The 27,983-nt window shown below is 33.0% G+C and overlaps 3 protein-coding genes and 1 long non-coding RNA gene across 4 annotated transcripts; 2 read left to right on the forward strand and 2 right to left on the reverse strand.

Annotated features, from left to right (window-relative positions):
- Positions 1–283: 283 nt before the first annotated feature.
- LOC123707320 (dual specificity mitogen-activated protein kinase kinase dSOR1) lies at positions 284–7,300 on the reverse strand. Its single transcript, XM_045657248.1, has 8 exons — positions 6,972–7,300; positions 5,534–5,703; positions 4,900–5,175; positions 4,045–4,238; positions 3,447–3,611; positions 2,641–2,808; positions 2,221–2,376; positions 284–2,114 (listed from the first exon to the last, which is right to left on the reverse strand). The coding sequence occupies exons 1-7, from the start codon at positions 7,088–7,090 to the stop codon at positions 2,257–2,259; spliced, it is 1,212 nt and encodes a 403-aa protein (XP_045513204.1). The 5' UTR covers positions 7,091–7,300; the 3' UTR covers positions 284–2,114; positions 2,221–2,256.
- A 193-nt stretch (positions 7,301–7,493) lies between these two features.
- LOC123707510 (chromatin assembly factor 1 subunit A-A-like) lies at positions 7,494–14,607 on the forward strand. The gene is made up of 6 exons (XM_045657606.1): positions 7,494–8,560; positions 8,768–8,987; positions 9,448–9,906; positions 10,927–11,105; positions 11,528–11,683; positions 14,000–14,607. Exons 1-6 carry the CDS (start codon positions 7,694–7,696, stop codon positions 14,435–14,437), a joined length of 2,319 nt encoding a protein of 772 aa, XP_045513562.1. The 5' UTR covers positions 7,494–7,693; the 3' UTR covers positions 14,438–14,607.
- A 1,921-nt stretch (positions 14,608–16,528) lies between these two features.
- On the reverse strand, positions 16,529–19,255 carry LOC123707365. The gene is made up of 3 exons (XR_006753486.1): positions 19,106–19,255; positions 18,399–18,567; positions 16,529–16,605 (listed from the first exon to the last, which is right to left on the reverse strand). It is a non-coding gene; the product is annotated as an uncharacterized LOC123707365 (long non-coding RNA).
- Positions 18,560–27,959, forward strand: LOC123707364. Its single transcript, XM_045657367.1, has 3 exons — positions 18,560–18,737; positions 19,580–19,601; positions 25,403–27,959. Exons 1-3 carry the CDS (start codon positions 18,576–18,578, stop codon positions 25,534–25,536), a joined length of 318 nt encoding a protein of 105 aa, XP_045513323.1. The 5' UTR covers positions 18,560–18,575; the 3' UTR covers positions 25,537–27,959.
- The last annotated feature ends 24 nt before the right edge of the window (positions 27,960–27,983 follow it).

Consider the following 27,983-nt stretch of genomic DNA (forward strand, 5'->3'; position numbering starts at 1 on the left):
CCACCGGTCGTGCACTGTAATGATGTACCTTATTCAAATATAAGTTTTAAATAGTTCACTACTCTAAATATATTTTGTTTTTGACAGCTCTGAACGCTTGGATTTTGCTTTTGTAAAGATAACTACTCGAATATTATACTACCAAATACGGTTCGCTCAAGTACTCCAAACAAAATTTTTGTTACTATAACTATTATTATTATTCAATAGATCCACTATCAATAGTTATTCAAATAACAATACAGGTGCTTAAATAAAACAAAGCCGAGTTTTTGTTTTTCTTTATTTGTACACGTAACCTAATAAGAAGCTTACTGAAAATCTACATCTAGATACAATTGATAATACAAAACATTAAGGATATATCGATGTTGCCTAGTAATCACAATAAATAATCTAGCAATAATAATTTCGATACTTAACTAACTATACATATTGGAACATTAAAAATCACTTCAATCGAAACGGTTTTTTATTTTAATTTTAAGTTATTTTCATATTATAACCACTTGGAGTTTGACCCTGTAATATAACCTAAAATTACTATAAATGCAATAAAATGTCTATCACAAGCGATATTTACAAATAAAATTTATATATACATCCAAATGTATAAAAAACTGCATCAAGGTAAATTCCAAATTTAAGAACGGAAAACAATTTATATAAAAGCGAGGAATATTAGGTATATTTTAATGCTTTCGCGTAAGTGACCAACAAATTGTTAAGCTTTTTTTTTAGTTTTATATATTAAAACATAATATATTGTGTAACCTTATAACATCTTATAAGAAATGTTTTATCTACGGTAAATGCCGTAGATAATCTACATGAAACCATATAAAGTGCAAGAAAAGCGTGACGCTTACAATCAGGCGACATGCTCAACAAAGGACCGATCCATAATTAACAAATAATAGATTGTCTATTAAGAAATCACAATCGGCCCCAAAAATATATCACAAATTATAAGGGCAAAATAGACAAAGCAAACATGCATATACAGGAAGTGCTCTGTTTTACAGCTTGCATAGAAGACGCGTTTTTAATCCATAGTCTCCTAAATGCTTAAATTACGAAACGGACACATATCATATTATGGATATGATTTTTTGTTTCTTTCCGTTAATTATCTTCTAGGGCGCCAAACTTTAACAACTAAAAACAAAAGAACACTAACTAGATGATTCGATTTTCAAATTATATGTGACTAACCTCTCAAATCTCTTTCAAAATTTGAGTGATTACGTGCGTAATTTAAAATTTGGAGACATGGGATTGAAAACGTCATCAAACCATTCGTTCACTCACTCGTTCACACATAGCGTGTTGCCTACGAACTAGGTGCAATATGGGTAAGGCGGGGCTCACTAAAACAAAGCGAAAACAAACGCGGGAAAAGTGCATCACGTCAAAATAGCTACAAAGTTAATATATTTTTTTTTGGTTTATATGTTTTTAATGTATTTTCTATAAAAAAATGCGTTTTACAATAACTATATGATTGGAGTTTTGGAACGCTCCCACGCCGTCGTTCACAACAGCGTTTGAGTATTCCAACGCTCGGTGACGCGAGTGGCGCCACCTATTTTAAACATTTACCAGCTGACATGAATTACGCACTTTCAGCAAAGAAAAATATGTCAAAACACTACTAACAATTTTATTTCTTGCAACTAGTGAAATCAACTCTACTTGACCATTAATCGATTAGATGTTAGATTATCGCTTAAAACCCCACTATTTACGCAATTGCACTATGTTTTAGTGTCACACCCAAATGAAGTTGCCCATCGTACTCACAACGCCATATAGCGATATACGGCGTGGACGTACTTATTTCCCTGAAGCTTCGTACGAATTATCGTATCCTTGCGAAGGACGTTCGAATTTTGAAATGCGATAGATTATTTTATTAATTCCGTTTGTATACAAAATAATGTTTAATAGTGCCCAGGAGTAATCTATACGTGATCGGTCGGTGGACTGTTGATTGGTTTGTTTGGTTCAGTAATGGTTGTCTAGAGTTGACATACTGCGGCCTGTTTGGGGCTACTCTGCATCTTCGTCCTCACTGATTGTCTCGCCCGCTTTCTCTTGGGAAATGTTTTGACCTGAAAAATATTACCAAAAAAATACAAAATTATTGAACAAACAAAAAAGGTTGAAAATTATATAGTATAATACTTCCTAATCAGATTATTTATATTGTCGACTCACCCTTTTTCGCTGATGAAAGTATGCACTTCTTGCAGCTTATGAAGAAAAAGGAGACACATTGGAATTGGGCGTGGAGGGCATCAGATCCATGGTCTTGCAGACCCATCCTGCAATGTCCACACGTTCTGCGTCTGCCGAACGGATCCAGCCGTGATTCTGCAAACCACAATGACGTGTAAACTTAATTGACGAATTTTAAATAATATAGAGAATCAGACACCAAATAGATGTTTCTAATGCGTGATTATACATTTAATGTGCGTACAATCTAGGCTTACTTCTACTAATTGTTTGAATATCGATTTTTAATTAACTGTCTAGAGATTCAATTAACTCTCTGATTTAACTAGTTTACTGCGACATATATAATACCTACTTCTTATTATTTATTATTGAACAAAATGAATAAAAAATTCTTACCATAAGCGTCTTAAGGTCAGCGCGCTCATCGGGATTCTTTTTGAGACAGCGGTCTACAAAATCCGTGAACTCATCAGAAAACACTCCAGTGGGCAACTTGGGTGGCGGCTCATTCACTATATAGTCTAGTAATTCAAATATAGCCATTGGTCTAGGGGAATTAGGTGCCTGGAATTAAAATTATTCCCGGTGTTAATATATACACGTTTATAATCTTAGCCACAGGGCCTTTGGGCCTGCCAGTCAGTTAGACTGGTTGAGAATGAACAGCATACATCCTTCACAGAACTTACTAAACAGTTTGTATGTTTAATTGTAGTTGCTAATCATAGAAACTGCTACTTTGACATTCAAAAATTAATCAAAGGATTGATTTAAATATGAAATATATAATACAGTATTTTTTGATAAATTAATGAATATCACAAGTTTACTCCATAACACTTTCAAACCTTAGTATTATACCAATTACTCTCAATAATATACATTATAATTTTTTTATAATTATCTTCGATGAAACTACTATTGAGTTATTGTGAAACATGGTGGGTAGTTTCAAAAGTGATATTATATATACATATGCTGTATCAAGTGTGCCCATAACTTCAATGTGCTATACAATACAATTTTTTTTATTTGATCTGTCATTGAGATTAATGTATGCAACCAACCAAACTTTTATGTTAAAAAAAACTAAACCACTCAACAGTGAGTATACATACACCTAAATATGGAAGGTACCACTTACAGGCTGTAAAAAACTATTGAGACAGAGATGTAACTGCTTGGATACTTTATATACTGACCTGTCCAGGTGAATGATCTTCATTCTGTCCTCCAAATATGGCAGCCAGGGTTTTAGCATCAGGCGGGGGTATAGGGTACATGCCTATTGCCATCTCTACAAGGGAAAGTCCCAGGGACCATATGTCTGATTGAACCGAATAATGTGTACCTTGAAGACGTTCAGGCTGTAATTAAATAAAACTAATGTATTATTTAAAACACTTTGCAGATTATAATGAGTTTAATTATTATATAATAAAATGGCTTTCTTGTATTTCTCTTGAAAACAGTTATAATTACTTAATTTGTCAGTATAAGTTTTCTTAATGGTTAGTACAATTCCATTATTATGAGAAGGTCCAATAAGAACCGGATTTCCCTAAACCCTATCTTTTAGATTTTATAGGCCACTGAGGACGGGAAGTTTTCCTTTCCAAAGGGCTGCTTATGTTTAATTATTAAATAAACAATCATGGCATCAATTTTTAACCCAATTAAAGTTAGTTTGAAGCAAGCAAGTTTAAAGCAGATTTAAACATCAAAACTATTAAGCACTCTTAACAATAATTACTTTAATGACTGAGAGGATTAATCATTTTTAGAAAGAAATAAACTTACAGACATATAACTCCTAGTGCCGACAAACGAGTTGGCCATAGAATCAATAAGCTGCCCTGAGACACCAAAGTCGCAAATCTTGATCTCACCATTACTGTTCACTAAAATATTGGATGGCTTCACATCTCTGTGCATAATTGCATGTTTGTCTCGCAAATAACTCAGACCTTTGAGAACGGCTGATGTTATTGTTCCTGAAAGTTTTTTCATAATTTGTTAGATTAGACATCTGTCTTGCAGTCATCTGTGGTCTAAGACACACTTGCAGCAGATAAAATTAATAGTTATATATATAATATATACCATATTAATATATTTTTTTTAATTATTGGTTAAAGTACTCCACTAAAGAACTTTAGAAATATGTGATCTTTGTGTTTGATGCTTTAGGTAAAAATAAATTATATCATTACTATAATCTTAGGAATTTAAAAAGATACCAAACTTTTTCAAGTAACAAAAGAATTCTTTAATTGCCTTCTCCACTTCTAAAGATCATGTTGTTTTCTTGGTGTGAGACCCCAAGGCCAACCTAGTTAAGCTCTTTACAGGCTGTATATTATTGCACAATTGCTAAGGCTTTTTTAAGACAATGCAAAAGGCTCAAGAAGCTTGAGATACTTTGGTAAAGCACTGAAAGAAATAGGGGTTGTCACTTGCTGTTATCACAGAATTGACATTTTTGCTGACCAAGGAAAAATGAGTCTCCTACACCATATTTTAATGGCATCTATGCTCGACAGCTGTTTTCCAGTTCATATCAAGTTTCAGTGCAGAAAATGGAAAACACTAGTGTGACACCGAAATGTTGTGAGTGTAAGTGTTTAACTATGGCTAGAATAAACTATGACTCACCTAATACAGATTCAGGAATCCTACCAGCCTTCTTCAAAATTAAATCCAGTGATCCACCATCCATATATTCCATGCATATAGAAATTTCACCATCACTATAGAATGCTCCATAAAAACCCACAATATGTGCAAAATTACACTCATGCAAAACTTTAAGCTCTCTTATAATTTGCTTTTTTATGGCTGGCTTTACTTCCAGATGTATGAGCTTCCGAGCCATGATAAGACCAGTTGATTTGTGACGTACTTTCATCACCACACCACCATTTCCTTGACCTGAAAAGTTGAAGAATTATAAACCACTTTTTAAATTTCTTCATTTTTGATATATTCATGATACTGAGCAATGTTTCTTATACATATTGGCCTAGAAAAGAATTGAATGTATTTAGTGTTGATTATATGTATTTAACATATTTTTACAACTACAATTGTCATGCAGGCAACAGATCAAGTCTGAAGTAATAAATACTTGATAAAGTAGCTCCAGTCAGTATGTTTTATTGACATATTATACATATTATATTATACATGTTATATATTTTTCTGGCTACTAGTAGCTTTAGATGTGTGTGACAATAAGAACTAGTCACACATTTAACTTATTAAGATGGTAATTGCATGAAAATTTTACCCAGTTCGCCAAGTTTCTCAAAGTCATCATCACTTAGCTCTCCAATCTTTTCTTTCTGACATAGAAATACTTCTATTCTTCTCCTTTGTGTGTCATCCATTTCTATTTGCTCCAATCTCTCAGTCAAAGCTTCAATACTAGTCTTTGACTTCCCAGCTAGTCCTTGCCTCCTGGCAAATGAGAAGATGAAATTTTTTTTTATTATTTCATTAATAACAAATCTAATACATAAGCAGAATTTATGTTTAATATTGTACTTCCTAGAATGACAAAAACCTGAAATTGATAATCGGGCACCACAGGATGAAATAGAGAATAGTCTTTTAGAGTCTCTATTAAAATTCTTCAACACTATTCATCCGTTTGTATGTAAATATATAAGTTATTACTTATATCTTCAAAACCCAAGGCCCAATTTTAACATGATTCAAGCAATTGTGAATTAAAGGATAGATTTGACATTTATAAAAATATAGTTCTTCAATAAATAAGTATATTGCATTAGAACAAGGAAACGCTGTTAGCATTTAAGATAACATATGTCACAATGAACATAATTTTGAATTTGTTTTAGTTTCTTATTTCTCCATTTCTTATTATTATAATGACTATGTAGATTAAGAATATTGTTAATACTCTATATTTGTGTGTTATAAATCATATATATGGGTTATGGTTATGGTCATATAATTTATAGAGTTGTCATTAAACGGAGAGAAGAAAAATATATAGAAAATCCATGACTCCTACTTGGTCATGGTCAACAACAGTCTACCCATGCCAGCAATACCAATTTGTAAAAAAATAAATTCTTAGAAAGTTCATTTGAATGATGCCAGATGAGTTTATTGTGAGTTAGGATAATAAAGCAATAAAGAAATGTCCCAGTTTTTACTAATTTTAGCAACTTAAAAAGTACTGTATTACTCAATTGTTGTTGTTGAGAGTGGGTGTAATGCTATGTAGATTGTATCATTGTATGGAAGACAAGGCAAACCAACCAAAGCCAATTGATTTGGATGCTTTAGGGAGTTTGTCGTTAAATTGTGGAATGTTACATAGTTTATACTGTAGGTAAGATGAAACATTTCTGTCATTTTATCATGTGAAAAAATAGCATGAACAATAGCATGATATCATTAAAAATACAACATGTAACAGGTTTAATGTTTTTTTTTAAATGAAAATGGTAATTAGCAGAATTTATACAGTTGCACTTTTATCAGATCCAGTATTGTAAAGTGTGTTATTAATTAAATGTTGTTAGTCATTGTTTAAGCAAAGTATCATTTGCTGAACATTCTATAGAATTATTTAATCAACAATATGAAATAAGTATTAATGCTAAGATACAATAGAAGCTTTCAATATTATAATTTCTATGCTTAGCAAATGCATGGAAGCAAATAATTTAGTATTATGTCACAACTATACTTACTCTGAAGCTGTTGCAGATTTCAGCTGAGGAGTCATATTAGACGGAGTTATTGCCGGAGCTGTGTCTATAGACCCCGGTGGGAGGGTCAAATTTAATTTATTCTTCGACATTTTGCTCATTTTTAGATGATTTTTGTCAAGGCATCTACACAAATTAATAACTTCACTATGAAAACGTTTAAACTAAATTTCTCCTCGGTGTAACAATAGAAATAATACAGTCAACTTCCCGTTTTTAACCATTAAAAAAGCAATATTATTTAAACATTCGGCGCACGATATAACAATAATTATTAATTCTTCATTCGAGTCGCACAGCGCACTCATACAAATTACAAATCGTTTTGTTTGAACTTTGAAGTCTTGAGAATAACTCGCAAGTTAAAGTGTCAACCGTCAACATTAAATCGTGATATGTGGCAAAAACGAAGGAAACTATACTTTTGTAATCTGTAGTTAAAGTTGTTATAAAAGTCAAAGTGTCAAGTATTGTCACTTGCATTGCGTATGTTTTTTTTGTCAGAATTTCCCGCGTTTGCTTGTTAATTGAAAAAGAAAACTTTTATTTTTGTTGTTTGGGACTTGTGTTTCTTACTGTAATAGTCGAAAATTTCAATCAAGCTATGTGATTGTTACATTACGATAAAGACACCTTACCAACAACCTTTCATTGTAATATATTAAGTAATTTAGTCATTATATTGCTACGTTACAAAATTTATTATGAAACCACAAAAGTCACCTGGTAATGAAGAAGTGACGCCTTCAAAAAAAGTTCTTAAACAAGCTCGACTTCCATTTCAAATTTTATCAGACACTTCACCAAAACCAGATGATGTTTCTACTAGAAAGAGAAAATTGTCTGCACCGGAACATCAGCCTATTACGAAAATTGGTAAAATTACAAAAGAAAACGATATCCAGGACCCAGTGATAGTGAGTGATGATGATAGCAAAGATGGTGCACAAGAATTTGTTTCTGGAGAAAATGTGATTAAAAAATTCAATCCTTTTGTTAAGTTAGTCGATACGGCTTGGAAAAAGAAACAGAAATCAAAAACAGCAAAAAATAAAAAAGCTAAGAAAGATGAACCATTAGAAAATGACTCAACAGACAATGGAAGTAAGGACAGTGATAATGGAATGGATGTTGATGAAATTCAACACACTTATCAGACCACTAGTAATTCACAGACACAACAATTAAATGATATAGTTGAAAACTTGGATATTCAGAAGTCTAATAGTATAATAACCTTAGAAGACTCTAATGATGTAGCAGAAGTAAAGTCTAATGACAAAAAAAGTGATGATGATATTTTAATTCAAAGTGATTGTGAAGATTCTCAAAAGGAAGAAGATTCTTTAAGCAATGTAGAAAGTAAAGCTTCAAGTCCTGTGACTCCTAGAAGAACACCTAGACGTAAAGTAGATAATGGTAAAAAAAGTCTAAATATGTCTCAAACAACAGATGACTCAGGTTCTAACCAAAACACACCTAAGAGGAATACAAGAAGTTCGTCACTTGTAAAAAGTGAAGGCGATGTATCAATGACTGAAAATTCTAGTACTAATTTAACACCAAAACAGGTTTGTGATAAATTAATTATAATATTTTTAAGTCATACTAAGAATAAGTAAAATATGTGATGACAGTTATAAAATAATGTAATAATTAAGTATGTAAGATAAATATTTATACTATTGTATGTGGTAGATTATGTGAAGGAAATCAGATTGAACTATCTATGCATAACTACCTACACCATATTGACATATTAAGATTTATTGTTATAGTTACAGAAGAAGCTGGAACATGCTAAAAAGAGAGAGGAACGGGAAAAAAAAAAACAACAAGAAAGAGAGGAAAAGGAGAGAGTAAAACAGGAAAAGGAGATACTACGAAAGAAAGAAAAGGAGGAAAAAGAAGAGGCTAGGAGACGAGAACGAGAAGAAAAAGAAGAGCAAAAGAAAAAAGAAAGGGAAGAAAAGGAAAAACAGAAAGAGTTAGAAAAAAGTGAGTACCTCTAAATGTTAATAAGACTAATCTAGACTTTATTATGTGAGCATAGAAGAAAATTAATATTCTTACTATAATGTTTATGGGTATGAGTTTGAGACAGTTACATAGGTTATTTCACAACTAAGTTAGTCTTTAACACATAATAATTGTTATTAATTTTCTATAATTGTGTTCTAAGAATTTAATATATGCTTTCCTTTAAAAAAAATGTTATATTTTTATACCTTTTAAATTCTAAACTGTAATAGTTTTTTTTGTCTAAATTTAGAATAAATTATACAAACACACTGAGGTCCAAATTTATATCTAAATCACAACCCGGTCTTGAGTGCTATAAAATATCCCATGAAAATTGGTGAAATGGTTTGAATGGCAGGTTGGGAGAGAATAAACCAAACAATTATACTTTTTAATTTTAAATTAAATATAATATAGTTGTTCTTTATTGCTTCAGAGGTAAAGGAAGAAAAAGAAGAACAGAAGCGTAAGGAAAGAGAGGAGAAAGATGAGCAAAAAAGGAAGGAAAAAGAAGCAAAAGATGAAGAAAGGAGGAAAAAACAAGAAGCCCTAGAAATGGATAAACTAGAACAGGAGCAGAAAAAAAAGAAAGCAGCAGAAGCATTTGCAAGCTTTTTTGTTCCAAAACAGAAAGCAGATAAAGACCAAACCACTATATGTCTTAGTAAAAATGATATGCTTTCAAATTTCACAATAAAGGCTGATATGAGATTAGCTCCCACTGTCAGAAATCCCTTAACAGAAGACCGAAGAAGTGCGCTAGATATGTTTTTGGAAAGCCAAAATGTTAGAGATCTATATATAAAGAATCTAAGGAGTGGTAAATATATACCAATAGTTGCTGATGAAAAAACATGGCCTATTAACGAAAAAGATGAAGATGTTGTTATCGTAGGTGAGTACAATCTAAAATATATTTTAGTAAGGAATAATCAAACTGAAATGGTGTTAAGAATTTTTTTTCATAACCAAATTTATGTCCCTTATTAAAAAAATTATGTAATGATATAGATGTTTGTATGCAAAAAGCTGCACTCCAGGGTGCATATAGAACTATCTTTATATTTAGTTCATATAATTGGATGATCATACAAATGTATGTATGGAAAATCTGTTTCTGGTGCAAAACTGACATTGTATGAAGTATACTGAAACTTGAGAAAGAAATCATACAAGTTGTGCTAAGTGAGTCCCATCTGTCAATTTTTTTTATTTACCATATGGAAGTCATTTTTTTTTATAAAATAGGGGGCAAACGGGCAGGAGGCTCACCTGATGTTAAGTGATACCGCCGCCCATGAACACTCAATGCCAGAGGGCTCGCGAGTGCGTTGCCGGCCTTTTAAGAATTTGTACGCTCTTTTCTTGAAGTCATACTTTGACACCATTTAGGTTTTGTAACATTGTGAAGTACCAGTTCAGGAAGTTCTGAACTGGAACAAACACAAAAGAAAAACATGGTGCAACATGCGGCTTTATCTCTACTAACCCACCTCTTCCAAGCAACCCTAAAAAAGAAAACAATATATCAACACTAAATTATCACAAGAATTTATATGTCAGAAATATTTATCAAATTTAATGTTTCATTTTGAGGTATTTTCTCTAAACCAGAGTTGTTCAATTTCAAAGCCTTTATTTCAGCTAATACTAGAGAAAGTTTACATAAATATGTATATAAAAGAGTTCTTTAAGGTTTTGTTGTACAACTTGCCTTTTTGGCACAATGGTCTCCTCTAGCTGCTTACATTGCTTCTTATCCCTAGCAAGTCTTTGCCACAGACGACCAGTGGCTCTTTGGTGTCTCCCTCTCCTCTGCTTGATGTTGTAGTGAGGGGTCCAAACTAGAGTTTACCAACCACAGATTTATTAAATTACTAGTTAAAGTTATTGACTTTTATTCAACACCTTTCAGAAGACGAGTTACCACCAATAGATGGTGCTGGAGAAATCGTCTCATGCGATTTGGGTGTAAGAGAGAAGCTCCGGCCGAAACTTCTGAGTTTTCATGAGAACAGACGACCACCTTACTGGGGCACATGGAGGAAGAAAAGTACTTTTATTAAACCGAGGCAACCATTTTCTATGGATCAGGTAAACATTTACATTGTAAAGAGGTATAGTTGGTTTGTTGACAGTAATATTTAAAATTACTGAACTGATTTCGATAATTCTTTGATCAGTTAAAAGTTACAGTATTCTATGATTATTAATTTGTGTAAATGAAATTTTATTTATACAAATTTTTGTTGGAAATATTTTTTATTTATTTAAAAATGTATATTTTCAGTAACGATATACCATCATATCCTATCTTAAAAATTAGGTTTAATTGAAAAAAACTATTGATGATAAGGCTATCTATATGAAAATATAGGCCAAGCTTCTGGGCAATAAATGTTTGAAGTTATTGTGTTTTGTCTTCCGCATGCCTCATATCAAGTATTTTACAGTATTGCTTTACAAACTATATAGGAACAGAGATATAAATTAAAAAAACTAAACATTAATTTTAGAAACAACTGGAATATGAAGTGGACAGTGATGAGGAATGGGAAGAGGAGGAAGGTGAAAGCATCGAAGGAAGTGCAGCTGGGAGTGATGATGAGGGTCCAGATGAGTACGAACTGGACAATGAAGTGTTTGTGCCACACGGATACCTTAGTGATGAGGTAACATTAAATACATTTTATAAAAAAATGTTTTGGCTTCAGATTTCTGCTTAGTGATCAAATAGGTGATCAGTCTTATGTGACACACGACGAGTTTCTGTCTAAAGTATGCCAGTTTCTTCATAATATATTCATAATATTTAATACCCGCTGGTATGGGAGCGTTCAAGTATTACGTCACGAAATTTTTGGCAATTCTTGTACCCAATAGTAAAACGTTTAGTGAACACCCAGTGACTCGTTATACCTAAAAGATACCTTTATGTGGTGTAAAGTACTGGAAAGTCTAAAATAATATTAACATTAACGCGTAATTCAATCCCCAAATCGTAATGTTACAAAAGGAATTAGTATTGTTACGAGCTAGGGGATCGGATAGAAAATGCCGTAGAATTCTTCAAGGGTTTATTTCTTGAAAAATCAATGAGGAATTTATGGGCACAAAATTAATTGCAGAGATTCACTAATAACACACAAAAACACAGTCACTAAATACTTCACTTATGCACACTTCACACAGTACTTTATCACTTATATTCACTTTATTCGCACTTTATCGCTTCGGTGTTTCTCTCGTGTAATCGCAATCAAAACTAAGTGACTAGTCGCGTTTCGGCTCGCTTATATATCCCTGGGAATAATTCTAAACAATATTCGAGAACTTTGTAGGCGGGCTTGCTACTGAGTAGCGATTGCACAATTCTTGAACGTTCGCACTCTTTGTCTCTTTCGCACGTTGCTCCGTCCTTGTCGTACGGCGTTCTAGAGTGCTCGTCTAGTTTCGAGAAAGTTCTGATCTTCTCTCTCTCTCTCTCGTATCATTTCGTCCTTGTCTCACACCTAGAAAGTTCGGTCTAGAATATTCCTTCATCAAAGGGGTATAACTAGGCCTGAAAACGCCTGAAAACGGGTCTCCTGAAAACTGCACCACTCGACTACACATGTTCTGAAACCGACTGAAAAAAGGTTTCAGCTTCCTGAAAACTAGGGTAACATTATGAAAATTACAATTTTCTAATATGTGATTGACCCTCTCCTGAAACGGTCAGAAATCATATTACAGCCTGCTGAAAAGTTCTCTAACTAGTGGAAAAATCTAGAAACATGCAGTCGACCCGTCTTCGTAACAGTATATTAGGTTCTTACATATGAAATTGGCGTTTTGTCGTACTGGCCACTTTGACCTCAAATACCTCCTCTTTAGTTAGTAATTTCAAATTTGTACAACTATTTACTCATGTATTTGTACTTCGATGACCGTCATTCATTTGTTTTTTTCTTCTGTTTTTTCGGTTTGCGTCACTCATTTTACAAAATGGAAAACTTAAAGTATCGCATTATTTACGAGTACGAGTTCCGCCGTGGCACTAGTGCTGCGGAAACGACTCGAAGGGTGAATGATGTGTATGGCGGTCATGTTGCAATTAGACTATTACGGCTGATGTCTAGTGTCAGCAATTGCAAACCATGATGGAAAAGCTAGCGGCTAAACAACCTAGGCTGGTCAATCGCTCCACGCCACTGCTACTTCACGACAACGCTAGACCACACACTGCACAACAGACGGCTACCAAATTAGAAGAACTTCAATTGGAATGTCTATGACATCCTCCGTACTCCCCGGACCTTGCTCCAACAGATTACCATTTTTTTTTCGAAATTTGGACAACTTCTTGCAAGGGAAAAAATTTAACTCTGATGGGGCAGTCCAAATCGCCTGCAGAGATTTTATTGATTCCCGTCCGACTGTTTTTTTTAGTAAAGGGATCAATGAACTACCTATGAGATGGCAAAAGTGCATAGAAAACAATGGTTCATACTTTGATTAATTAAATATGTTATATTTAAAAATATTCGACTTTTTGTTCCTCCCATACAAAACGCCAATTTCATATGTAAGGACCTAATATTTTAGATTGTTGTCTCCTGAATCTTTCCGCTGTCATCGAAATTTCATCTCAACATCCTATCTAGCATCTTAACAGCCTATCCAGCATTAAGTTTTTAAACAAAAATTAAGATAGTATATATAAGATATTATTTTATCGATCGATCGATCTAAAGTAAAACGTTTTAGTTTGTTTTGTTTAATTATATACATGTTGATATTTCTAATTTTTGAATAAAAGACTGTTTGCAAGGGCTGTTATGGATCAAAAATTTCAATATACAGTAGTATGAAAAGTGCCTCTACAAAAAGTATTAAATTATATTCTGACCATGAGAAGAATTTTTTTTTAAATTATTGTTGTATTAAATATAAATAGTTAATTTATATTTATTTTAAATTCCTATAGATTTGTTGTTTACTTCCAGGAAGCAACAATGGACGACGATGACGTCATGTCCCTTTCACCAGAAACGCAGAAAGCGCGGCTTAAACATTTAGAAGACGAATTTGAGTCGGAATTGAAGAAGCCCACGGAAAAACTAAAACCCAGACTTTATGGCCTATTCTGGGAAACGGAAAATGGAAAATCGGAGAAATGCGTCGACGCCCTTTGGAATTACTTCAGCAAAGTGTCAATGATCATGAATGATCCACCGATAATGCAGTCAATCAATGAACCTGACGATAAAAAGAAAGTAAAGAAAAAGAAAGTTTCCGACGTAGAGGCAAACAGCCCTGCGGAAAAAAAGAAAAAGGAGAAGAAAGAGAAAAAGGAACCGAAGGAGAGTAAACAAAAGAGTGAGAAACAAGAGAAAAACCAATTGGGTATTAATGCTTTTTTAACAAAAGTTAAGAGTTCATGAGTATAAATGTTTTGTTTACATTTTAATTAAAATCGAATCAATAATTTCAAGCAAATTTAATTTTTATCCTAATTTTTCAATGTTCAAACATTTTAGAAAAATTGTTATTGACCCGTAAAACCTATTAAATATGACGTATAGATGGCGTTATATAATTTTTACTCAATGTTAAGTAATCTGAAATGTATTTATCTTTAATTATGTAAATATTGCCCATGTCATGTAAAATATATTATTGTAACAAAAATGTTTTTATTTTAATCTATTATTCAATAGAATAGCTAAGGACAAAACTCCAACTCAAAATTTACTTCATTCATACATACCTATATGAACACTTATGAACGTCAAATTAATTATAAATTTACATTTACTACCAGTTCGCAAGTCAAGGGCGTAGAGCGGGCGAGAAAGAACTGACAATAAACTTTCTGCCACTCTTTTTAAACGCTAAATTTTGAGCCATAAAATGGCTTGAACTGGAGCAAATCAATTCCAAGGATTTGGATCATCTAAATATTCGTCTAATTTTCAAATTACCCTTTTTCGAGAGACTACCTAATTAGTGGTAATAATAATAACTAATGTAGAAAAATATCCTAGACTAAGACAGTACAGTAATAAAGGGTAATATTATTTATACACATAAAATGTTCATTCAGACCTGGGGGTTGACGAATCCCCAATCACTACGATTAAGCACTAATTATGATTAAGACTTCGACTGCCTTAACAGATGCCTTGTCGGACTACGACCCTAGGGTATAATGCTTAAAGCAACCTCGGCTCTAGTACTCTACAACGATTTTTTGGACATAGTACAATTGTAGCAGTAAGAATATTTATTTTTAATCAACTTTTATAAAACCTTTAGGCGTTGACCACCATTTTTGTATCTGGTTTCGTGATCAATTATTTTTCTTCTGTGCTTGATATTGGCGGTGCGAACGAACTTAAAACCTCAGGGATTAGAGTCGCACGCTGAAGCCATTAGGCCAACAGTACTAGTCATTATACATACTTACATATATTAAAACAAAAACTTTTTGAATCTTTTTCTAGGCCAAAAACAATTCACTAATCAAAAAAATATTAAACACATACGTACGTCAACAAAACAACTATAATTAAAATATTTTTCTAATAAAGTGCTAACGTTGACGTTTTCTACAAATGGGTACAAAAGTGCGTGATGTCGGCGCTTTTCTGCAGAAAATACGAGCAATCCTCTTAGGCAGAGAGCACAACTTACACGGGCGCTTCCCGCCATACATTTCGCCTAGAACAATTCCGCCTCCCGAAATTACGCGTTGTCCGGATTACAAGTATTCCAACCAATATTATCATGAGCGGAATGCGTTCCATTCCGTTCACCCTCCAGTTGTGGCACCAATCGCCGAGGGACCACCCCTTAAAATAGGCGGTCCTGGACCTCTAAAGTCAGATGCTGTAAGTATTTTTGAACATACCTTTTATATAATACACTGTACTGTGGAACGTAAGTGGCGCTTCTTTAGACAGCCTATTGAATTATGTGAAATCCCAATAAAAAAAAATATCACGTTGATGCCGCTATAATTAAAGCACATGTCTTGAAGCCGGAGCTAAGCAAATTCTTTATTGGTCAGATTTAAAGGATGGTGGCTAATCTTGTATGATTTGTAGATTTGCTTCAATAGTCCGCCTACACCCGGTCCTGCTTGGTGGTGGGATGGCCACTGCTATTACGAATGCGCTCCCGACCCTCCACCATTACCTGTAAAACAATCTAAAACCATCGATCGTCACACTCCCTGTCCACCTCCTCCTAAGGAATAGCTTTATTGAGTGACAATGTTTAGTGGTTTGTCAAATTAGATACATTATTTATTACATTGTCTGGATTTATATTCTTAAATTTAATTAAAACAGATTTTTACTTTTATTTATTTCTTACTCGTAGGCTGTGCTGTCGAAAAAGGTAACAAAAGAAAGCTATCAGATGGAACTAAATGCTAGTAATGGCTTTTCGTACGTAGTTAAATTTACCTCATTCTATTTATAGATCAAGATGCTATTTATAGAAAAAGTGTAGACATACCATAAGCACTTCTTAGTTATTGAAAACGTGTGCCATTTCCTCGATTTAAAGGCAAAATGGAACAAGTAAAAGAATGGATTGCGCCGACCTGAAAAATAGGACAAGGACATGGGATAGATAGGAATAACTGATACTCAGTCATGTTCCTTAATATAATACGTTAGTGGATTTTCTAGGAAAGGCTTTTTACGTCAATGCAAGTGTTTTTGATGCAATAAAAAGGACACGACTTACACAACTTTCTACTTATAACTTTTACGTGTACAAAACACAATCTTTCGGTGTTTCTGCACCTACTACCATTTAATAGAGCCTGAATTGTGTTAGATGGAGCATTTTAATAAAATTGCTAATAATTTTCATGATCAGAAATGAACTGACTTGAGTGTAGAATGGTTGTAAGTCAAGTTAATGTTGCTTTAATGTTTCTGGTATTTTTAAGAACGCCCTCTAGACTCTAGAAAAAACTGAGCGAGTCATAAAGGAATTCCATTTTTTCCTTTTTTATACAGTACGAATATCACTGTGTTCGAAATCAGCATATCTTCGGAAAATAGACGAGGTGAGAAGCTAGTTCATATGAACTATCATATGACAATACTATTATATTGAAAACAGCTGTTTGATATTATTACTTGGTACTTCATTGCCATAAGTCAAGGCGAGGTTGTGACATCAGACAATGATTCTATGTCATACATTATTTATTAACACATTTATTTCGCAAATGCGTGTATAATAAATGTACGTAAATGCGTGTACCTACCTATAATTTATGCCAGCCGCTTAGTACCATCTATAAAATTCAGTGATTTCTTACAATACACATACGAATTTAACTGTAAAGCCATAAAATATTTCATACACCAATTTCAAAATTAAATATTAAACGCTTTTGTTTAGTTTTTCCCGCGACGCGCTGTTACTTACAGGCAGTTGCCGGCTCTTGGTTGAAGGCTTATGTCGTAATGACAAAGGTGTATTGAAACTGAGAAGCCAGAATACAAAGTTGAAGTCATAAATCATAAATATGTACTCGAACGTTCATACTTTTGGCGGCAAGTTCTTAGAGGAGAATTCGTAGAAATTCAACTAAACTATGTAAATTATTTCATGCTATTTAATAACAGAGTTAGTACCTAATGAAGTTTGCATGTTTAATAAAGCAATGGCGTAGTCTCGATAGTATGGCAATGTTGATCAATATTAACGTTACTTTTTTTGTTACCGCTTCACTGAGAACGATCAATGTAGTTACTACGTTAGGTCAGTACGTTGTTTTAAAATTATATATCCATAAACGAGGGTAGGATTGGTAAATTCATAAACATATAATTATATGTATCTAACGTACAGAAATACGTAAAGAATGAAATAATCTTAAAAGATGTATGCTCATATGATTCAAGCCGATTTTAACACGCTTTAGTTACACACGCAAATACATGTAAACCTATTAATCGGCGCTTTGATTTAAAAAGTATTTTTTTATCTTGTTTTGTATGCTGTAAGGTTTTCTAAATAAATAAAATAAAAATCAGTTTCATTGTAGTTTTTTTGCGGAAAAAATAGTCGAAGTATTGTTGGTATCATGTCCCAAATTTCTAGCTAATAAAGAGCGCTCTGATTTTTAAATGTATGGCAAAATGGTATGGTATATACTAGAAATTATAAAAACTATCTAACGTTTTGAATGAATAATATGATACATCTAATAACCCTATTATATTGTATGATTAACTAGTTTTCTATAGGCTCTTATCCTGTTCCTCATAGATAAGAGATGGCGATTAATATCGGATGCCTATGATCCTCGAAGTACGGAGAGCTCAAGAGCACTCATCGCTAGTGATTAGGAGTAATCTGTTGAACCGTATCTACCAGTTTACGACAGGCGGTTAGCGCATGAGCGAAATTACGCCCGGCCAGTCAGTCCTTCCAACATTATCACCCGCAGCACACGCATCGGAATCTCCCTCGTAACCGCGAATAAGATACACCCTCGTACAGCTTGTGATGTGAAATCAATTTGTTGTGTGTTTTGGAAAAGCTGTAAAAATGATACAGGACAGTGAAAATTCTGAATTAGCAACCCGTATTGCTGACTTCAAAAGCGATCCGGAGAAACTCCGCGAGGCCTCTGAGTTTGTAGAACAACTGATTCAGCAGGCAAAGAAAGAGGCAGAGATAAAACATAAAGAGAAAGAGAGAAACAAATTCGTAAGTATCAATGTATATTTATCCCGGTAAGGAAATGTGGATGTGCTAGGTTAGGTGAGTTTATTGTAATTGCAATAGAACGCAAATCGCTTCGTCGTTAGAAATAGCAGGTAGACTGAATCTGCATGCTATATAGCACTTCCATCATTCTGAAATTTCTATATATAACGATTTGATCAGGGCCAATGTTGGGACAATGGACATCGACTGAAATTATTTTTACACTTCAGGTATAAATCACTGCGATTCAACCCTATATAATAAAAAAGCCTACATCGTCATAACTACATTTTTTCTGAAACATAAACTGCATTGCTTTAGGGAAATCGTGAGAAAAGTAATAAAATTATTAATGTAACTTATCGTACCTGTATTGTTTAATTTGATGTTATCTTTGACGTTATCTCTGATCAAATAAGCGATGATGCGACAATATTGGTTATTTTTTGGTTATACAGTAATTACTTCTCAAGCCTACTTTAGATTAGTTTCCAAAAACGTATTTTCAAATGTACATAAATATCACTACAACAATATATCGTGTATAAAAAACAGCAGTAAGGATAATTGGGTTTATATAGAAACGCTTTATTTACCTACATATTGGATTTAATTTGTTCCGAACTATTAGTACACCTATTATATGCTAAGCTATTTTCTCGCATGTTCGTGACTTCATACAATTCTGCCATTAATATACAAAATAATTCTATTGTAATATCTGCATTCTACATGGCATCTAGAAATTATTTTCGTTGTGACTTTTCATTGCTCGCTTTTGCAATTTTGTAATTTCATTTGAACTTAACTTAAATACTTGATTCGTTTGTTATTTGTTGCAGGAGTCGCAGGAGTCGGGCTCAAGTAAGTATATTCCTATCTTTTACCATTTTGTTACCTATATTTTTTTAATTCAAAGGGCTACTTAGAATTCCGCACCACATTCCGAGCGGAAAGCTATGTTTCTTCTTAAGAAAGTCTTCACTAAATTTAATCGCTCGTAGTTATACAGATTAATTTATGAGGTTCTGATTAGTAATATTATTATTACAGCTAAGCTCGTCATTGTGAAATGAAATTCAGATGAAATAATAAGGACATAGTCTTTAAAACATCGTTTACTGTCAATCCTTTGACAAAAACCACGTGGTCTACAATTTTCTAAATCATTAAAAGCGCTATGAAACATATATTATTAAAAATTATAAATAAGGATTTAAATTTGCAACTTGTTTCCGATGGAAAATATCTCGTGGAAACATTAACAGTACACCAATTAGAATCGCCCATCGTTTCCGAAATCTATGTTATTATAAATGGCGACATTTTAAAACCATAATGAAATAGCTAATTAAACAGCAACGTAAGTAATCCGAACCCCTTATAAAATTGTATAAGTATAAATGACAGAATCCTAAATTTTCCGAGCTCGGGCTGCGGACTTCTGGATAGCCCTGCTGCTGTAAGAACCGACTTCATGAAATCCATGCGATTAACTTGGTGAAAAAACCGTCTTTCTTTTCATTTACTTTAGGTTTCAAAATACTGAAGATTTCGCCAATTAGACAATGGTTATTTTTACAAACATCACTGAATTTTGGGACGCTTTACGAGTTCTACAAAAAAGTTCTTTGCAATAGGCGTGTCGCGTGACCCATTAGTGCCAGCCGACAGTTATATTGTGAAGCGTGACCTAATACATACATACAGATTTATATGGAAATCGCCCGTATCACAGAAAATAATTTAAAGTTATGGCATATTTCTAAGTTCACATGAATATGATATTCATATTTTTTTACACATTGTATCGTCTACTAAATGTTTGTTATTAATATAATTCTTACTTATTCGGTTTAACGTCATAGAGAAAAGGACTAGACTATCACTAAAGATCATTCCCATATTCATACCTTCGTCTCGTTTCATCAAATTGAGTTTACACTGTGATGAAAAGAGTCAAATGAATTAGTTGAAACGACTAATGTTTTTATTAATAAGGCGGTGAGACTTCGTATATATTTTTTGCAAAGTAGTTTTAAAAACGGAACGTTTCTTTGTAATCGAATTTGTAATTTCCATTAAACACTCGTCATAGGAGTATTTTATCATAAGTCACTCATAAATACAACTGTTATGTATTTGCACTCCGAGAGTATTTATACTTAGAGCCACTATGACTTGAAAATCTAATCTAAAAAACTATAAACGAGTGTGAAATGCTATGGGCATGCTTTCCACGATGTTATTCAAAAAAGTTTCGAGGAACGTTCCCTTTCTGCAATGGATCTTTTCAGCTCCTTGATGTTTTGTGCAGCAGTGATCTTACTCGTCACTTTAGAACATCCTAGACATGCCCAATTGTTCAGAACTTTGGTCTGGCCAATCTAATCGACGGATCATAACTTCTTGCATGAACGAAAAGAGAAAAACCAAATGAGTTTATATTTATTAGAACTAATAACAAATTATTAGTTCTCGTCCGTAAAAAAATTACGGACTTTTTTTTCTTTACATTTAAATATAAATAACCGAGTTGGTAGCTATCATTTTAGGTGGATGTATTGTATATTTTCTCTTTTACCTTTTCTTATTTAAAAAAACACCATAACAACACAAATCATAGTCAAACACGTTAATTTAAAATAAATAATAGATTGTTATAGATGTTAACTGTTAAAACTTTCATGCTTAACTTAACCGTGCTTAGCGTAAACCTCATTAACCCTATTAGGAGCTTGTTCAAGATTGTAATATGTACTCGTTTAGTTTACCTACGATGCGTTTAGATATCGTTCGGTATTCATAATTATCTAATCACCATCGCATTCGGTTCATCTGAAACTCCACATAACCACGGAAATACGTAATAAACTATTTCATAGCTTCTATATATATTTACCACCTATGCCCGGAGTGGAAATAAATTCCTTATATAATCAGTGTTCCTGTCAGCTGTTCTCTTTTGAGAGGTTTTTGTATGCAATTTCGAAGTACGTCCCAATATACTTGGTGCAATGTCCCAAGCTTAGCATCGCGGACCAAAAATTCGTCATTCTCATCATTGCTCTCTCTCAATTACATTTATTTGACACTACGACGGGACGGATATAAACGCGACTGCAGTATCACCAGCAGCTTCCTGATCTCGGGAAATTTAGATTTTAGTCAAAAACCATATTTTGTTATAAAGATTACATATTATTACTTGTAGTTAAAGTTAAAATCAAAAGTGGTTCGGGTTTTTGAATTACCTATTTACTATGGATTTAGAACCGAAACTCAAAGTTCTGAAATACCAAAAACATCTAACAAGTCAGTTAAGATGCACAATGACGGATGCCAACAATCAACAATAATTGGTAATGAGTCGAAAATAACAAAGCGAAGTTAAACATTACGAAGCGCTGACGTCAACATTAGTAGTAATTCATAAGAACAATGGCTTTGACAAACTGATTTTGTAATGAAAGATTTGAAAGTTTTTAACAAAACAAAATCGTAAATTACTTAGATAGTTATACACGTTAGGAACCTAATTCGGAATGACATACCGTGCGTGTATATAACACCTAGGATGCTGGAAATAACCCTTATTACGAAATGTAGATTTGGAGTTAAATATAGTAGCAAACGTGAGTTCCTTGAGTTCACTGAATTTTGCCCAAAATACACGGCGCGCTTTTAAGGTCTATGTATCAGATTTCGGTATCTGTTTCGTGATCATTTTTCTTAATAGATAAGTATAAGTCACACTCACACATACTTGTAGATGTTTGTATATTAACTAAAACTTGACTCGTGTTACGATTTTTGGATCAATATATTTTAAGTAGGATGTTTCTCTGAGTAAATATTATAAACATATAATCTAGGATTAGCTGTCACGACTTTTTATTTACTTGCTTAATCATAAATTACACCATGCTCGCTAATAAAAACGCACTTGGATATATGTTGACAGCTTAATATAGATTTGGAATTTATTGATTTACTAACATATGATTTTATACGACATTCAATTATATCTTTATAAATAGCAAAATATTCCTGTATTATTCAGAAAGTCTATTAAACCTATTTCGTGTTTAAGGGCCTATACGGTCGCACATTAGTACATTGTTTCTTTCCATTTTTGTCATCGTTTCTTGAAGTATGGCGAATGGAAAAAATATATGGTGGAGTTGAGTTGTTTATGTATCCTTTTTCAAAAATCGATACACGATTTAAATAACTTCGCTCGATAGAAAAAAAATCTAAACATAGCCAATTTTTGACACTTTGAATTCATTTTAAGACAGAAATGTATATAGAACATGATTTTTAAATTTACATAATATATTATATCGCAAGCCAAGTAAGTAGAGCAGTGTTGGTCTAATTGATTGAGCGTTCGCCTCTCAACCCTGAGGTCGTAGTTTCGTATGATGGATATGGACCAATGGACTTTGCGCATTTTACATTACAAAAATCTTGACGAAACTTGCATACCTTAGACCCAAAAAGGCTGGTAACATTATTGTTTATTTGAAAAACGGAAATCTGATGTCTAAGCTTTATAATACGTTTATTTTATAAGTGGTTTGTAAACACGATCTTATCTAATCGCCTGAGCAAAATATCTGAAACTTGCGATAAGAAGTTTTGCATGAATGATATCAATGTACTAAATACGATGTTATATAAGAATAAAAGATCTAAAAAAATATATTTATATGCAATTAGACATTATAAAATAAAGTAATGCTTTGCAGAATACATATTTTATTTAATCAAATCAGGTTCATAACATGTACGTATACAAGCAATACACAATTTCTTTACAAATTAAACAATCCAGTGGATTTCACTTCAAATAACATGAAAAAGATGACTGTAGTTTCTCTCGAACTATTTGATGTCGTGCTTGCCTTGAAGCGTCACTTAGGCTTCCTGTCTTTATCATGGGTAGTTCAGAAGGAAAGCCATGATCCTATATCCTCCACATCTATATTACATTAAAATAAATTCGAATATTTCTAGATGTGGAATCATATCTGAAAAATGGGCATGTGTAGATACATTTTTACAGTAAAGGGATGCGAACAAATGATAGCTAATCTAATAATCTGAAATAATTGTGACAAGAAAGTGATCGTCTAGTATCGTGCTTATATCATAATGTTAGACGTTTTATCTTCACGATTACATATCTTATTATGCTAAACTAAGTATTTTTAAGATCCTTAAAAATCGTATGCAAGATTTTGTTATTTTAATACAAATGTACGTAAGGTACAAAGTAAATAGAAATATGCAACGGTCTGAGCTTTTGCCTGTCATGTCCCTACAAACAGGATCGATAGTACACCTAACGCCACCCTCGCATAATCACCCCAGGCTCAGAGCACCTATTTTAACAATATTATACTCTATATATCCGCCGTGGCTGTTAGAACTTGTTATATTCACCTGTACATACATGAGGTTGTTAGAATGCCCCTGGGTGATTGAATAATTTTGAAATTTTAAAATAATTTCATTCATAAACTAATTGTTCGTCTACATATGGAAGTAGAGAAGAGAGAATCTCATTTTGAACACTCCCGTCATTGAAGTCTTGTCGTTATAAGAAACATAATTATAAAAAAAACAAAAATCATTTATTCATATAGGTAACACAATGTACACTTATGAACGTCAAAAAATAAGAAATACTTATACATTAAAAGCTTCTAATTTTACATTTACTGCCAGTTCTCAAATCAAGGGTGTAGCACGGAAGAGAAGAACTGGCAATAATATATTCTGGCGCCATGCATAAGTATGTTACGTTTTAGTTTAACAACATAAAATCTAACACAACAAACAAACATCTCTGCACAAGTCTACTCTATACACCTCCCGGGAAACATTTCATTCAATCAGGTCTCAAAATCCGTACCTCAGTGAACCCCCGTTTTCCGGGAGGGGGGGAGATAATTTTATTGAAGCTAGACACAGCTTTGAAGTTCTACCTCAGACTGAGTGTTGTGTTATGTGTATGTGATTCTTAAAGTTTTCTAGTATTTCTCTTCTCATGTGATATACATGTCGCAGCCAACTAGCTTAATTAGCCGTTCAATTATCAGCCTAGCCTTTTAACTAACGGCCTGAACGATATTTAGCCATTTGATAAAACAGCGATTAATTAAATATATGCGTTATGTAAAACATATTATATAGTAAACCAGTACCTAGATGGCTAGGTGCTACCACTAAGTGCTTTGTGAACCAATATGTTTCTATGTGCGCGTTTTAAGAGGTACCTACATCTAAGACTCTTTAGCGAACTTTGTAATATTGCTTTAGTTAAAAATTATTTCGTGACAGGCGAATGGCGCCAATCGATTTATATGTAAATTATCACGTGATTTAACTTACTTTAGAGTACCACTAGTTTCACTCGCATTACCGTAGTACCATATATTTTTTGTATAAAAAACTTGAGTAGCAGTTCTAAGGCGTGTTTATCTTAATTAGTATGAATACGAGTAGTCTATTAGGAGTAGGACTTAGAAATTCTATGCGTTCAAGCTGTCAGACTTACATCCTGTTGATATTTACGAATATTTGAAACTGTTTGTGAAGGTTTAAACACCTGTTATCAAATTTTCTTTTTCTAAATAATACTTTTCCTTTTTCAGATAATGTAAAAAGGCGCCTTGGTCGGGCTAGAGGTTTTGTTTTACGAATGTTTGACGCACTCTGCAATTGTACGCAGACTGCAGCCGCTGCCGCACGCACACACGCAAGGAACAACCCATTTACAAAACGTTAGACGCACAATCAATTGTTAGAAAACCAATTCAAAACTATAGGTATGAAAACCAGATCAAGTATTGGCTGACACGCAAATAATAGTAGGAATTATATAAAATTGGCGGATAATCGCTTGCCTATGAAGAAAATAATCAATGAAATACATAAATAAATAAGAGGACAACATAAAGAGTCGAAGCGTTATAAGATATGATGAAACCCGCCAATACTAGAAATATGTTCTATTAAAAAACAATGTATTTCTTAAACTCATTCGCCTTGGAATACTCCGCCATGTATTACGACGACGAATTCTAGTGGAATATAAAACCAGCTGGAAATTTTTATGGGAAACCATATTGTACCGGGATTGCTTGCAACTATAATTACTTTGATGATTGTCGAATACCTACTTTGCATACTTAATAGGTAATAACCAAAACGCAGGCACAACGTGGATGTTAAGGAATGTATTAAGTTATGTAGTCAGTAGTCTTCCTACACCTAATTTGTGTTAATGTGATACCCCATATATTAGATAAGTAGATATACATATACGCTTATATATGTAGGTATCCAATTTCATATCAATGTTTAATTGGTGTGGTGATTATATGAATTTTCAAGAGATTCTGACTTATTAAAAAACTTATCAGGTAATTTCCTCATTACATATATTTTCTAATGTGACTTTAAGTACACATATAAGAAAGTACATATGTAACATTTATAACGTAATAATGATTATGTGACCAAAAAACTCTCGTTTAAGCTTACAGACCGCTCTTTGGCCCAGTCGGAATTTTCCTGTGTAGACTACAACAGCTATAAAGTTGTCACTTGTACTGCTTAAACAAATGTAGAACTATTGCAAATTGATAACCAAATGCGCCAAATGCTGATAAATTCAGAGACAATTATAGCGTGAACTAACTGTTATATGACAGTTCATGCCAAAAATTGTCTCTGATTTGCCAGTGTGATGTAGGCTTAGGCTTGTGTATAATTAATTAGTTTTAAATATGTACTTATTATATGTACGTAGTTGAGAACTCCAATTTATATAGCACTAGTAATGATATATATAATAAAACGTGTCTAAAATCTCATATAAAGAAACAAACCTATTCTTATATCTGAATAATATCTTCTTTTATACAATGACTGCAATATTAAGAACTTACCTATATATTTCGATAGTTTTATTCAGGGTTAAGACATTTTATACCTAATATGGACTTATTGATGTTTAGATTTAAGACTAATTTGAGCACAATTGTAATATAGTTTTGTTAGTGTATGAAGGGTTATGAAATTTTGAAAATATATTACTTTTCCGGCAAAAATTACGTTTGAAATGAGGTAATACGTTTTTGAACATCTATATACAGTGTAAACTTCATGTAACGTCAGTCAATTTAACGACGAAGTCACTAAAGCGTCGAAAGCGCTGCGCAGCTTTGTACGTTCTTTTGTTGCTTTATTTTCCTAGCCCGTAATAAACTCGACCGTCGGCATCATACATACGAACTTTCTAAGAAATTCGTTCTTTCGTTTACAAATTGGGATTACTTGCACATGTAGACTGTTGTTGACCATGACTAATAAGTAGGAGTCATGGATTATCTATGCCGTTTTCTTATCTCCATTTATCGAAAGCTCTCTATAACGCCATAAAATGCACAGTCTTTCAATGTCGTTTAATATAGAGTTTACACTGTATTTGTAAAGCATAATTGCAACATGAGTCTTCTATTTTATTTTAATCGACCCTAAACAATGTTTAAAGAAACGATTGTAAAGAAACGTATCTACTAATTAAATATACCTTTGATGTGTAGATAAATCCGATTAAATAAAGATCGCCTGAGTTGATTATTGTAAGTGTTTACTGACAATGAAATACTGAGTAGTAGGAGACAAAAACTTACTGACCGTGAAAACGTAAAAAAAGACAATCAGTAAAAATATATATAAATTGTGCACACAATATTAGCTATTCGAATCATAATATCTACCTCGATTTAAAATTTTGTTTTCTCTAAACCATTTAATTAAAATCCAGAAAAATTCAATACAAAATGTGTGCAATATGTCCTTGACGATAAATCGTCTAAAGATATGAAATTGTAAACCAGGAAGACAGTGAATTGAAATCATTCGATTTTAATGGAACAATACACGTTTCCCTAAATCTCTATAAAAGTTTGCGAAACTTCACTTCGTATCGACGATAAAAGTAATGATTTTTGGCTAACGTAAGAAACGTTTTCATTGTTTGTGGACAGCTCTTAGACTTTCTTAGATAAGTTCTAGAAATGAATGTTAGGATTACGTTTACGAAGACTCAAAGATTGGTGTATTAAAATGAATGTTAAATGTGATATCCTGCCTCTAACTTCCCATGTGATCTGACCTGCGAATTCTTCTATCTAATAAATAATTTTGTGAATACTGTTTATCTTT

This window comes from Pieris brassicae, chromosome 3 (assembly GCF_905147105.1).
Source record: "Pieris brassicae chromosome 3, ilPieBrab1.1, whole genome shotgun sequence".
In the NCBI taxonomy this organism is placed as follows: Eukaryota; Metazoa; Arthropoda; class Insecta; order Lepidoptera; family Pieridae; genus Pieris; species Pieris brassicae.

Coding starts and splice junctions, on each gene's coding strand:
- LOC123707320 (XM_045657248.1), bottom strand. CDS start 7,090: ATGAGCAAAATGTCGAAGAATAAATTAAATTTGACCCTCCCACCGGGG. Junction 5,176..5,533: donor TGAGAAACTTGGCGAACTGG/GTAAAATTTTCA, acceptor TCAACTTTTCAG/GTCAAGGAAATGGTGGTGTG. Junction 4,239..4,899: donor GATTCCTGAATCTGTATTAG/GTGAGTCATAGT, acceptor AAAAACTTTCAG/GAACAATAACATCAGCCGTT.
- LOC123707510 (XM_045657606.1), top strand. CDS start 7,694: ATGAAACCACAAAAGTCACCTGGTAATGAAGAAGTGACGCCTTCAAAA. Junction 8,561..8,767: donor CTAATTTAACACCAAAACAG/GTTTGTGATAAA, acceptor TTATTGTTATAG/TTACAGAAGAAGCTGGAACA. Junction 9,907..10,926: donor TGAAGATGTTGTTATCGTAG/GTGAGTACAATC, acceptor AACACCTTTCAG/AAGACGAGTTACCACCAATA.
- LOC123707364 (XM_045657367.1), top strand. CDS start 18,576: ATGATACAGGACAGTGAAAATTCTGAATTAGCAACCCGTATTGCTGAC. Junction 18,738..19,579: donor AGAAAGAGAGAAACAAATTC/GTAAGTATCAAT, acceptor TATTTGTTGCAG/GAGTCGCAGGAGTCGGGCTC. Junction 19,602..25,402: donor GTCGCAGGAGTCGGGCTCAA/GTAAGTATATTC, acceptor TTCCTTTTTCAG/ATAATGTAAAAAGGCGCCTT.